At 40.1% G+C, this 12405-nt stretch overlaps 1 protein-coding gene across 10 annotated transcripts in view; it reads right to left on the minus strand.

Moving 5' to 3' along the window:
• Positions 1-1875: 1875 nt before the first annotated feature.
• atp8a2 (ATPase phospholipid transporting 8A2) overlaps positions 1876-12405 on the minus strand; it is a 461717-nt gene continuing 451187 nt past the window's right edge. For all 10 annotated transcript variants that reach the window (XM_073043757.1, XM_073043755.1, XM_073043759.1 and 7 more), the window contains 2 exons: positions 10072-10160; positions 1876-3267 (listed from right to left, as the gene is read on the minus strand). In XM_073043757.1, the coding sequence (XP_072899858.1) occupies positions 3170-3267; positions 10072-10160 (187 nt within the window). In that variant the 3' untranslated portion in view covers positions 1876-3169. The remainder of the gene's footprint in view (positions 3268-10071; positions 10161-12405) is intronic.

Here is a 12405-nt window from a genome sequence, read left to right on the forward strand (position 1 = left end):
ATCTAGCCAATGCCGCAGCAACAACCTGACACTCAGAGTCGGTAAGACAAAAGAGCTGATTGTGGACATCAGGAAGGGTAAGACGAAGGAACACATACCAATCCTCATAGAGGGATCAGAAGTGGAGAGAGTGAGCAGTTCCAGCTTCCTGGGTGTCAAGATCTCTGAGGGTCTAACCTGGTCCCAACATATCGATGAATTTGTAAAGAAGGCAAGACAGCAGTTATACTTCATTAGGTGTTCGAAGAGATTTGGTATGTCAACCAATACAATCAAAAACTTCTATAGATATACCATAGAGAGCATTCTGACAGGCTGCATCACTGTCTGGTATGGAGGGGCTACTGCACAGGATCAAAAGAAGCTGCAGAGGGTTGTAAATCTAGTCAGCTCCATCTTGGGTACTTGCCTACAAAGTACGCAGGATACCTTCAGGGAGTGGTGTCTCAGACAGGCAGCATCCATTATTAAGGACCTCCAGCACCCAGGACATGCCCTTTTCTCACTGTTACCATCAGATAGGAAGTACAGAAGCCTGAAGGAACACACTCAGTGATTCAGGAACAGCTTCTTCCCCTCTGCCATCCGATTCCTAAATGGACATTGAATTTTTGGATACTTCCTCTTTTTTATTAATATCCAGTATTTCTGATTTTGCACATTTAAAAAAATCTATTCAATATACGTAATTGATTTACTTGTTCATCTATTATTATTTTTTAAATTTTATTTATTATTTTTTTCTCTCTGCTAGATTATGTATTGCATTGAACTGCTGCTGCTAAGTTATAACCATATAACATATAACAATTACAGCACGGAAACAGGCCATCTCAGCCCTTCTAGTCCGTGCCGAACGCTTACTCTCACCTAGTCCCACTGACCTGCACTCAGCCCATAACCCTCCATTCCTTTCCTGTCCATATACCTATCCAATTTTACTTTAAATGACAATACCGAACCTGCCTCTACCACTTCTACTGGAAGCTTGTTCCACACAGCTACCACTCTCTGAGTAACAAAGCTCCCCCTCATGTAACCCCTAAACTTTTGCCCCTTAACTCTCAACTCATGTCCTCTTGTTTGAATCTCCCCTACTCTCAATGCAAAAAGCCTTCCATGTCAACTCTATCTCTCCCCCTCATAATTTTAAATACCTCTATCAAGTCCCCCCTCAACCTTCTACGCTCCAAAGAATAAAGACCTAACTTGTTCAACCTTTCTCTGTAACTTAGGTGCTGAAACCCAGGTAATATTCTGGTAAATCTCCTCTGTACTCTCACTATCTAATTTAACAAATCTAAGTTTCTATCTAAGTTAACAAATTTCAAGTCACATGCCAGTGATAATAAACCTGATTCTGATTCTGAGGCCAGATTTAAAGCCTCTGTGCTGGGACCGAAGATGAGAGATAGGCCAGTGTTCATCTCACTGCTCGGCGAGATTTACTTGTCCCAGTGCTGAACTGAGGCTGTGGCCGGCAAGTAATGGACTCCAGGACTGGCTGCAATGATGACTGGCTTTGTGGCTGTCAACTCACTTTTTGTTCTGAATGTTATTTGCTTACTTTTTATTGTTTGTATGATTTGATTTTGTTTTGCACATTGGGTGTTTGACGGATCTTTTTTTATGGGCTCTATTGGGTTTCTTTGCTTTGTGGCTGCCTGTAAGCAGACTAATCTCAAGGTTGCATGTGGTATACTTATTTTGATATCAACGTACTTTGAACTTTGAGATACATAAAAGATCATTAACATCAAGAATATTCAACTAAACAAAAGTGCAATCACAACATTACTACATCTTAAATATTGAACAGTGGTGAGAAGAAAATAACATTTAGCAGACAATGCAAGTGAAGTAATTTTTGTTGCTTTAATTCAATATTTATATGATAATTCTTATAGAAGGTACTGTATATTTAAAAAATGTAACTTGAGTCTAATTCCAAATGCCCTTAGAATTAATTTTAAAAAGTAATAGCTGTGGCTCAGACAGGATTTATCTTTGGACTTCAGTTGACTTCTAAACTATGAACATACTTGGTTTTTAAATGCATACTGGGGATAAATAATGGGGCATTCATTTTCTCCAGATATTCATGAGCCACAGATTCAGCCTTGTTGAAATAGCAGCTACTGCAGTCTATTGCAAAATACCTAGCAAGGGGATAGAGGCCAGTAATGAGATAGGAACAACAGTTTCAGTTGGTGCTCATATCATACGGGAAAATCACTTAGTTATTCCCTAGAAGGAAGTCCAAGTCAGTTGTTCAGTAAGTGAGAGGCAGTGGGTAGTGATTTACATTACACCTCTCTATCTGAACAACCGAACACACGCAGATTAAGTCACATATGTGTTCCAAACCATCAAAGATGATATTTTCCCAAAAAGGCTAACATACCATGTAGGATTTTTCTGCATTTGGTAATTAGATTGCTGCACAAAACATTGTTTGGTAATATTATAATACATCAGAATATCACAAAAGCATTAGGCAGACCATCAGGAATCCCAGTGATTTAAATAGCAAGTCTGGGATATGAGCTCATTCTGATAGTCTATAGTTTTTTTTGAGATACAGCTAGGTTGCTCATATGTTACTATTGTATGACAAGTTGAACAGCTGTGTATGTACTTTCTTTTTATAACAAATACGAGATCTCAAAGGCATTCACCAACTTCCAATGGCAGGGTCTATGTGTCCCCATCCTCCCACTGCCAAGAAATTGCAGTGAAAATTCAGATGCTGTGGGCCAAATGAATTAAATATACAAATACCTCACCCACTCCATCCTTCAGCTCCAGTGCAGATAAAAGATGTTTTGAACCTGTGAGATTTTGAGAGGTTGGGAGGGAGGGTGTGGGGTAAGGAGTGGCAGTTCTGTTCCATTCCACCTAAAGGCACAGCACTTTTCAACAATTATTTTTTATAAGCAGCTATATTTCATATATATATATATATAACATTATTTCAGTCTGACCAAAACAGCAACACAAAATACAGGATTAAATTTCAGAAGAGAATCTATATAAATCCATCTTTTTGGCTAAGGCCACAAGTAAGAGGATTTTTCTTCTCTTAAATGTCACTGATTACGAACAGTACTGATGATCAGCACGCTCAGGAATTGCTAATCAGTCCAATACTTGAAGAAGGTAACTCTGGTCAGTCTGCAGTTAATTTCACTTTGTGGGTCTCATATGAACGGATTAAGTCTCTCTGTGAAACCACACCATTTTCCTCTTGAGAAAAAGCATACCCATCTGAAACAGAGCAAAATTACTACATATTACTAATGGCATATTGATTCTGCTTCCACATCCTGTTAAAGGAAGATTCTTACATTAAATATACTGTAATTCATGGCAATCTAACACACATGGTCATACTTGTTGCAGCCTGCTCCCCAGACTCGCTACTCAGAACTCCCACGCATCTAGACATACTTATTCCAGATGCCAAGAGCTAACCCTGTTCACCTGACTGGATCATGGGATGCCCAGCAAGTCCTAAGTACGAGTTTTGAATCATGTGATGCATCCTGAGGTTCAGCCAGCCCAGATTATTTTTGACAGTGTGGTGAACTAGATATACCTGTCTGACTGCTCCTGTGGCTCCTCCCAAGACCCTGCTGACTACCCCTGTGGCTCCTCCCACAGACCCCTGTATAAAGGCGACTGTGGCCTGCTGCTCTCCCTCATTTTCCCCAGGATGTAGTGTTGTTCTTCAGTCAATAAAAGCCGATATCTCACTTCCTAAGTCTCGGCGTGAGTTATTGATGGTGCATCAGACAGCTCACCTCAAAGGTTGTGAAACACTTTTAAACGTCTGATAGAGAGAAACATTTTACAAACTAGTCAAATAGATATTACAAGAAAATGCAAAAAATCAATAAAATTGTAAACACCAAAAGATGCCAATAAGTAATTAAAATATTTAATAAGTAAGTAGAAGACTTGCCTTTTGCCGTAACTTCAATGAATTAGTAAGGCACCCTTCTACCAGCGTTCTGTGGTGTGAAACTAAGAACCAGGTGTGAAGTGCACCAGGCCCTATGCTCACCAGGTCTGCGCTCAATGACAAGGACAGTTCATCTGAAACTCCTGTATTTGGTTGAACATGCACAGAAGTCTGACACAAACGTCATTATAAAAGCCTGACAGCTTGAGTTGGCCCAAATTAATACACACATTAGGAGAGTATGCTTTAACTATACAGGATAGTGGCCAGGCCACACCTGGAGTACTGCACACAATACGAGTCTCTTTCCTTCCTGGTAGAGTGTTAACATGTTAGTTATCACTCAGAGGTTTACTAAAATAATACCCCACCTTATAAGGCAAGGTTTGACGGACTTGTATCTGTCAGAGGCTTGGGGACTTGATAGAAATGAACAAGATTGGAGGGGGGTGAGGAGGGGGGAGGTGGAGATATAAAAACTTGGGGTTAAATAGGAATAAATGTTTGGAATTCTTTTCCTCAAAAAGCAGCAACTATTTTTCAGGTAGAATTAGATAGCTTTTTGATAAACAAAAGGCCGAAAGGTTACTGAGAATAGGCAGGAAACTTGAAAGGTCACGATCATATCAAATGGTGGAAAAGATTCTAAGTGCCTGCTCCTAATTTGTATAATGTCTTAGATGGGGAAAACCACAAGGGAAAAGATGCTCTATAATATCAATAATTTAAAATAAATTAATGTATTTCTTTTCCTTCATGGTGGGGTCTGGAAGTGATCCATTTGAAACTTTCTAGATTAGTAAAAGGGAACTGCCAGTGACTAGTGGTGTTCTGCAAGGGTCGGTGTTGGGACTGCCTCTTTTCACAATATATGTCAATGATTTGATGACAGAATTGATGGCTTTATGGTCAAGTTTGCAGACAATATAAAGATAGGTGGAAGGACAGGTAGTGTCATGGAAGCAGGGAGTTTGCAAAAAGATTTGGACAGATCAGGAGAATGGACAAAGAAGGGGCAGTTGGAATATAGTGTAGGGGAGTTTATGGTCATGTACTTTGGTAGACAGAATAAAGGTATAGACTATTTTCTAAATGGGGAGAAAATTCAAAAATCAAAGTTACAAAGGGACTTGGGAGTCCTTGTGTAGGGTTCCCTGAAAGTTAATTTACAAGTTGAGTTAGCGTTAAGGAATAATTAATTTCAAGAGGCCTAGAATATAAAAGCAAGGATGTAATGCTGAGGCTTCATAAAGCATTGGTCAGACTGCACTTGGATGGAGTATTGAGAGCAGATTGGGGTCTTTATCTAAGAAAAGATGTGCTGGTATTGGAGAGGGTCCCGAGGAGGTTCACTTGATAGCTCTGGGCCTGTACATGCTTAAGTTTTGAAGAATGAAGAAAGAACTTATTGAAACCTATCAAAGGCCTAGATCAAGGGTTCTCAACCTGGAGTCCATGGGCCCCTTGATTAAATAGTAGGGGTCCATGGCATTAAAAGGGTTGGGAACCCCTGGTTTAGATAGAATGGATGTGGAGAGGATGCATTCTATAGTGTGGGAATTTAGGACCAGAGAGCATTGTATCAGAGTAGAGAGATATCCCTTTACAACAGAGAAGAGGAGGAATTTCTTTAGCCAGAGGGTGGTGAATTGGTGGAATTCATTGCCACAGACAGCCAACTCATTGGGTACATTTAAAGCAAAGACTGATAGGTTCTTGATTAGAAAGGGCATCAAAGATTATGGGGAGAAGACAAGAGAATGGCATTGAGAGGGTTAATAAATCAGCCATGGTGGAATAGCGGAGCAGATTTGATGGGCTGAATGGCCTAATTCTGCTCCTGTGTCTTATGGAATTGCCTGAATTGCACTGGACAATATTTGCTATGAGGAGGGATTCAGTTAACTAGGACACAAGTTAAATCTTAGGAAGATTAGAATTAGAAGCAGTCAGGCAGAACTATTAAAATGACTCATTTAAATAGGTTCAAGTAAATACAAGGTATTCAAGGGGCCAGATACTATTAGTAGCATCCTGCGATTTCAGTTCTCACAACAAAACTATCTACTAGACACCAGTTCTATCCTTCTCTCTGATCACTGCCTGAGGTTGACCATGACTGTTTGCAATCTTGGTATCCTATCTGACCAAACTGATCTGTCAGTGTCCATTTCCTTCACCAACACTGCATCTCTCCGCCTCACCTTATCTGTGACTTTGTTACCTCTGTCATTCTCTCTTCAATTACTCATCTGGCCATCTTCCAACCTGCATCCCAAAGTCTGCTGCCTGTATCCTGATTTGCATCATCCAGCTCTTCCATCTGGTCTGTATACTAGCATTCTGCAAACACCTACATCTTTCAGCTTTCATCCTAGGTTTCAAATTCACCCAGTTTCAATTCTCTTTCTCTCTGCGATGATGCCCGATTTCCACACCTCCACATGTATTCATTTCCTTAGACTCCACGTTTCAAGTTTTCCACCCCTCATCATTCCCTCTCTTCTTTATGCATCTTAAAACTTAGCTCTTCGACCAAGCATTTTGACCTGTTCTACTATCACTGCTTTGTTGTTCTGAACAAAACTGTTGATAAACCACTAGATGACAAGCCATGAGTCAGTCTACTGCTTAAAAACTGTTTTATTCATGTAAATTGTTGATGCTGTGACATGGCACTGAATCCAGCAGAGTGGGAAACTTTGCCTTCTCCCTCTGTACCCAAATTAGAGTTGCTGAATTAACCTGGCATTCATACTAAATTGCTAAGAGTCTGCAGACTTGGTGCCATGCCTAGAAACTTACTGATTTGAAAACCAAGTCTGAAATAAAATCAGAAAACACTGGAAACTCTCAACTGGTCCGACAGCATCTGTGGTGTGGTCTATTTCTCTCTTTATATATGCTCTGAGCTTGCCGTTTTCCATTTTATATGTAACTCTCTGAAGTTACTGGGTTAGTTCTGTACCACAAATACTCCACCCCACCTTCTTCTTTAACTTTTACGCAATTTACCTAAAGTGAACTGAGAAAGGAGATAATGTCGTCCCAAGCTGTGAATAGCAATGCTACTCGTTCATTATCTGCCATGTTGTATGGTATGGACAATCACTGTCTCTCCAGGACCCGCAAATTTCTGACAGCAGTGGTTTGCCATTGCCTTCTACCGGGCAGTGCCTTTACAAGATGGGTGCCCCCAGCCATTATCAATACTCTTCAGAGATTGTCTATCTGTTGTTAGAGGTCACATGACCAGGACTGTGATATGTACCGGTTGCTCATATGACCATCCACCACCTGCTCCCATGGCTTCAGGTGACCCTGATCAGTGGGGGGGGGGGGGGGGGTGGCTAAGCAGGTGCTACACCTTGCCCAAGGATGACCTGCAGGCTAGCAGAGTGAAGGAGCGCCTTGCATCTCCATCTCCACCCAGCCATCCAAACAACCACCAGGTAATACGAAAGTGTGGCACAGAATGTAGTCCTATGTTGTATGTTTGATACCAGCTTCTCCATGAACTGCATAAATTGAGATGCATGAAGTATCAAAGAGAAGGTACCCACCCACAGTCTTTTGTACCCTATTGATAGTAGTCCCAGTTTTTCCACAATGTCATTCTATACATCTGAAGACAATGAATGATCCATAATACATACACAACACCCCATATAACAAAACTAGGAAAAGGTCAGAGAGCAGACCTCACAGTGGGAATGCTAATCCCCAGAATGAAAATACAAGTAGATTTTAAAAAAAACTAAACATCAATGAAAAACCCATTCACACTCTCGGAAAAAAAATAATTCATGCTTATAGTCAGTTTTTCTTCATTCTCATGAAATGTACCCATAAGAAACTAATATTGTTACACTTTGTAAAAAAAGACTGCATTTTGTCAGTTCCAATACAGGGGATATGATTGGATAATTTTAATCAAGTATTCCTGTTGACCAAGCTTCTGTAATTGGCTAAAATTAAATTGAAGTTAATAACTTCAATGATTTTGTATGAGAGCTAATAGTTCACTGAAGCAGTGTAAATGTAAAATACATTTTGGAGAAATAATTTTTCTGATTATTTTATCAATTTTCATTTTTCTGACCCAAAGGTTGTACCAAAATATAAATAATGTAAACACAGATGCTGTAAGGTAGTGAGGTTCTAATATCCACAACTCAGGATAACAAGGTTTCTGAGCAATGAGATTTCATTCAAGTTTTAAAGCACAATTAAAACTCCTCCCCTCTTTTTCCCCCTTCCCTACACTTTTTAATGTCCTTAACCAGTCAAAGAAAATCCTCAATTGATTTTAACTCTCATAAATCACATGGCACTCCCAGGCAAACATCAACCCTTATCAGCAGGAATGTGAGTGGATCAAATTAGTGACCCAAATACTCAGTTCCCTCATGCAAGCGGAGAATGCACTGTTTATATTAAAATAACAGAATATTTGCATTTGTCTTATTCAAGTATTTATCTCTCCTTTGACCAGCAGCTATTTAGTAGTGTCAGTTTTACAGGTTAGGATTGGCCTGGCTCCTTGCCCTTAGACCTATCCAGGATGTAAACTGATACGTGTCATGCTGAGGTGCTACAGGTTACTTGCAATGGATATCCTGTATGGATGAGGAAGAAAGAGACATTATGCTATGTTAGCCTAGCGTTCATTACTTCAATAAACGTCAGTAGTGAAGTCAGCAGGGAAAATCCGTAAGAGCTGTGGATTACTTAGAAAACCTTTCTAGCGGAACTATGCAGCTCTCTTCCCTTCCTGTATCCTAAATAACACGGTGGAAGCCTACATCATTTAATATTTTATAATCGATGGAGAGAAATATTTAAATGAGCTCTATGCAAACAATTCTAAGTCTTTAATAGAAAGAGAGACCATTAAATGAAATAAGGGAAAAATGGAATAATTAATGGAAAGGCTACACTGGCAGTGTAATAGCACAGCTAATGAAGCTGCTGACTCACAGCTTCAGTAACCTGGGTTCAATTCTGACCTTTGGTGTAGTTTGTGTGATATTTGGATGCTCTCTCTGTGATTGTGTGGGTTTCCTTAGGTAATCTGCTTCCTCTTGCATCTCAAAGATGAAAGATGGGAGGTTAATGGACACTAAATCATCCCTAGTTTGTAGTTATGTAGTAGAATCTAGAGGCGTCTGATAGGAATGATTAGAGAACAGGTTACAGGGAAATTTGGCAGGAGATTGTGATTTCTCTGAGAGTTGATACGGACTTGAAGAGCTGAAACGGGCTCTTACTCTGTTAATGGGAAAAAATGGAAGAAAAATACATATATACACACAAACACATGCATTATCCCTTGTTAAGACTACAGAAAAAACTGTATCTCAAAGGAGAAAAACACACTGCAGACTAAAAGTTTTGGAGTGTTCAAACATATGATGAATGTGGCTGAAAAGACCTGTACAAAAATGCACCTTATTGCATGTTACACATCAAATAAACTAATATGACTATGATGCATAAATTAAATATGATTAATGTTCGCAGACCTGTAGACTGGGAAGGCAAAGAGGAGGGGAAAGGGGAGGGAGAAGGCTGATAATTTGGAAAACGTATGAATTGTTGGCGAAGGGACTGTGAAACAGCATGCTTGCTGCTGTTCTAAAGATTTGTCCACAAAATCCTGAAAACACAAGAAATTGCAGATGCTGGAATCTGGAACCATAAACAATCTACTGGAGGAACGCAGCAGGACAAGCTGTATCTGCGGGAGAAAGCAATTGTTGATGTTTCAGAATGGAACCGTTGATCAGTTATTTTACAATTGAGGCAGAGCAGAAAATCAAACTGAAGAATTCTCAGAGAAACAGGCTTTCTCATTTACTTTCTCCAATTTTGCAGAGAGCAAAAAAAGTACAGGAAAACACATTTAATACCTTAGTAACAATGATGTGCATGCTTGACAGCAGTGAAAAATTTAACATCTTAAACACTGTGCAAAAGTAAACAAAATATTGATCAGGTAAGGCAAAATTCTGTAAAATACTGCCAATTCACACTTATAAAAAGGCCAAACATTTCCTTAGATATAAAAATGTAACTGCAAGAGTCTGAAGCAGAGGAATACCTACGTGACACGCGATAACTGGGGTGGGCCCGGGCAAGGCTTGAAGAACTTCTTTTAAACACTCTCTTCAGCAAATAGGCGCGCTCATTCAGGCTGTGGAGAGAAACACACCATATGGAAGTGCAATGCTTTTAAATGGTAAGCCAGGTTTCTGGCATGTTTTGATATGTGCAGTGAAACAGGTTGTAAACATTTGGCAAATGCACAGCATAAAATCCAGAACAATTAGTCATTTAACTGCAAGATCCAGTGACTCATTAGGATAGCAATTAAATAGAGGCAATTTCCTCAACCAATAATTAATATACCAAAAATGCTAATTGCAACTTGTTAACAATGAAGAGGATTGAATTACCGTAGATTCCGGACTACAGAGCGCACCTGATTTTTAGCCGCTGGCACTAATTTTAGAAATAAAATCATTTTTTTAAATGTAAAGGCCGCACCGGATTTTAGGCCGCACCGGATTTTCGGCCGCAGGTGTCCCACGTTGTGATATTTACACAGAAAGATATTACACGTGAGGATTTTTTTAACTTTTAATTAAATCCATATGGTAACAAAAACAAATACATATTGCAAATGCTTTTTTTCGAACCGTGCCCGTACGCGGCTACTTTTAAATATACGTTGCGTATACTTCTTTACTGAACAACATTCCAATATCTCCTAACGACTGGTAAAAAATATATATACTGCAGCCTACCAGGAAAAGTTATTGATACCTTTAACTTAAAAGCAGAGTTCGCTCGGATCCAAAGCCGCTCGCGGAATCCGCTCCCCCCCTCCTTTCCGTTTCATCGCAAACGGCATTTAAAAGCAGATTTCGCTCGGATCCAAAGCCGCTCCGCCGCTCCCCCCCTCCTTTCCGTTTCATCGCAAACGGCATTTAAAAGCAGATTTCGCTCAGATCCAAAGCCGCTCGCGGAATCCGCTCCCCCCCTCCTTTCCGTTTCATCGCAAACGGCATTTAAAAGCAGATTTCGCTCGGATCCAAAGCCGCTCCGCCGCTCCCCCCCTCCTTTCCGTTTCATCGCAAACGGCATTTAAAAGCAGATTTCGCTCGGATCCAAAGCCGCTCCGCCGCTCCCCCCCTCCTTTCCGTTTCATCGCAAACGGCATTTTCCCACAAGACGCCGCGAAACCGGGTGTGTCGTCATAGCATCCCGCGATGTAGTACAGAAAACAAATATAGTTTAAACTAAGAGGGTAGGTAGCACAATGCTTCGAGTGTTTTCCATGTTGATGAGGGTGAGTACAAATGACTGATTTACAATAATTTAATTGTGAAAGTGCGCTTGATTTATCGTACAATTTCATTGGACCTCTGTGAACTACTCATCAATTTTATTGGTCTACTGTTACGAGGCAAAATGTTTACGAGGCGGCATGAAAAAAACCTTGCATTAGCCGCTCCGGATTATTGGCCGCAAAGTTCAAAGCTGTTCAAAATGTGGGAAAAAAGTAGCGGCTTAAAATCCGGAATCTACGGTAAGAACCAAACAAATCCTCTTAATTGCTTGGTGACAAGCAAACTAAATCTTTAATTTAAAGACTCCTGAATACAGGTTTTGTAAGTGTCCTGGTGTTTGATTTAATTTGCTGCTAGAAAACAATTCAGGAAGTTTGCCATCTTAGCAGATTACGTATTAGAGAGGACATGTTTACAGTTACATATACTGAAACAAGATAGCTATTTCAGATTTCAAGCAGTTTCTGCTTCATTCTATCAAAATATCATAATTATTGCTGCCCTCTTACTAGTTTGTTTTGAAGATCAATATTATCCCAACTGTACACATCATTCCCATGGTAGAAATTGGATGGGGGGGGGGTGGAGAAGTGAAATGAAAGTGGGAATAGTGGGGGTCAAGAACCAAAGGAGGCAAGGGCAATGGAGTTCATGGGGGAACAGGAAAGGTGAGTAGGTGTGAGGTATGTCAATAAAAATAGTGGAGGGGACAAAAATAGTTGTGGGCAGGAGAGGGCGGAGATAGAAAAGAAGGAGGTAAAAGGGTGGAAAAATCATATATGGCTTCTACTGCTGATTGCTAACCAGCAACTCATATTAGTACGGTAAATGCCCACGTGATACCTTAAGAATGCTGACAGCATTAGGCAAGGCTACGCCTGCCTCAGTCTCATTGTCCTTAATCAAGGCTCAAAATGCATTATAACTGCTTGGATTAGACTGAAATGCACCTTGTAGATTTTCCACTGTGGACTACTACTTTCAGCTGAAGGTGAGAGAAAATTAGGAGGAAATAACAAAAATATACACGAGGCAGTGTTGTGATTTTTTTCCTCCAAGGAAATTCCAGTTCACCAGGCATGGGGA

Source organism: Hemitrygon akajei, chromosome 4, assembly GCF_048418815.1.
Source record: "Hemitrygon akajei chromosome 4, sHemAka1.3, whole genome shotgun sequence".
NCBI lineage: Eukaryota > Metazoa > Chordata > Chondrichthyes > Myliobatiformes > Dasyatidae > Hemitrygon > Hemitrygon akajei.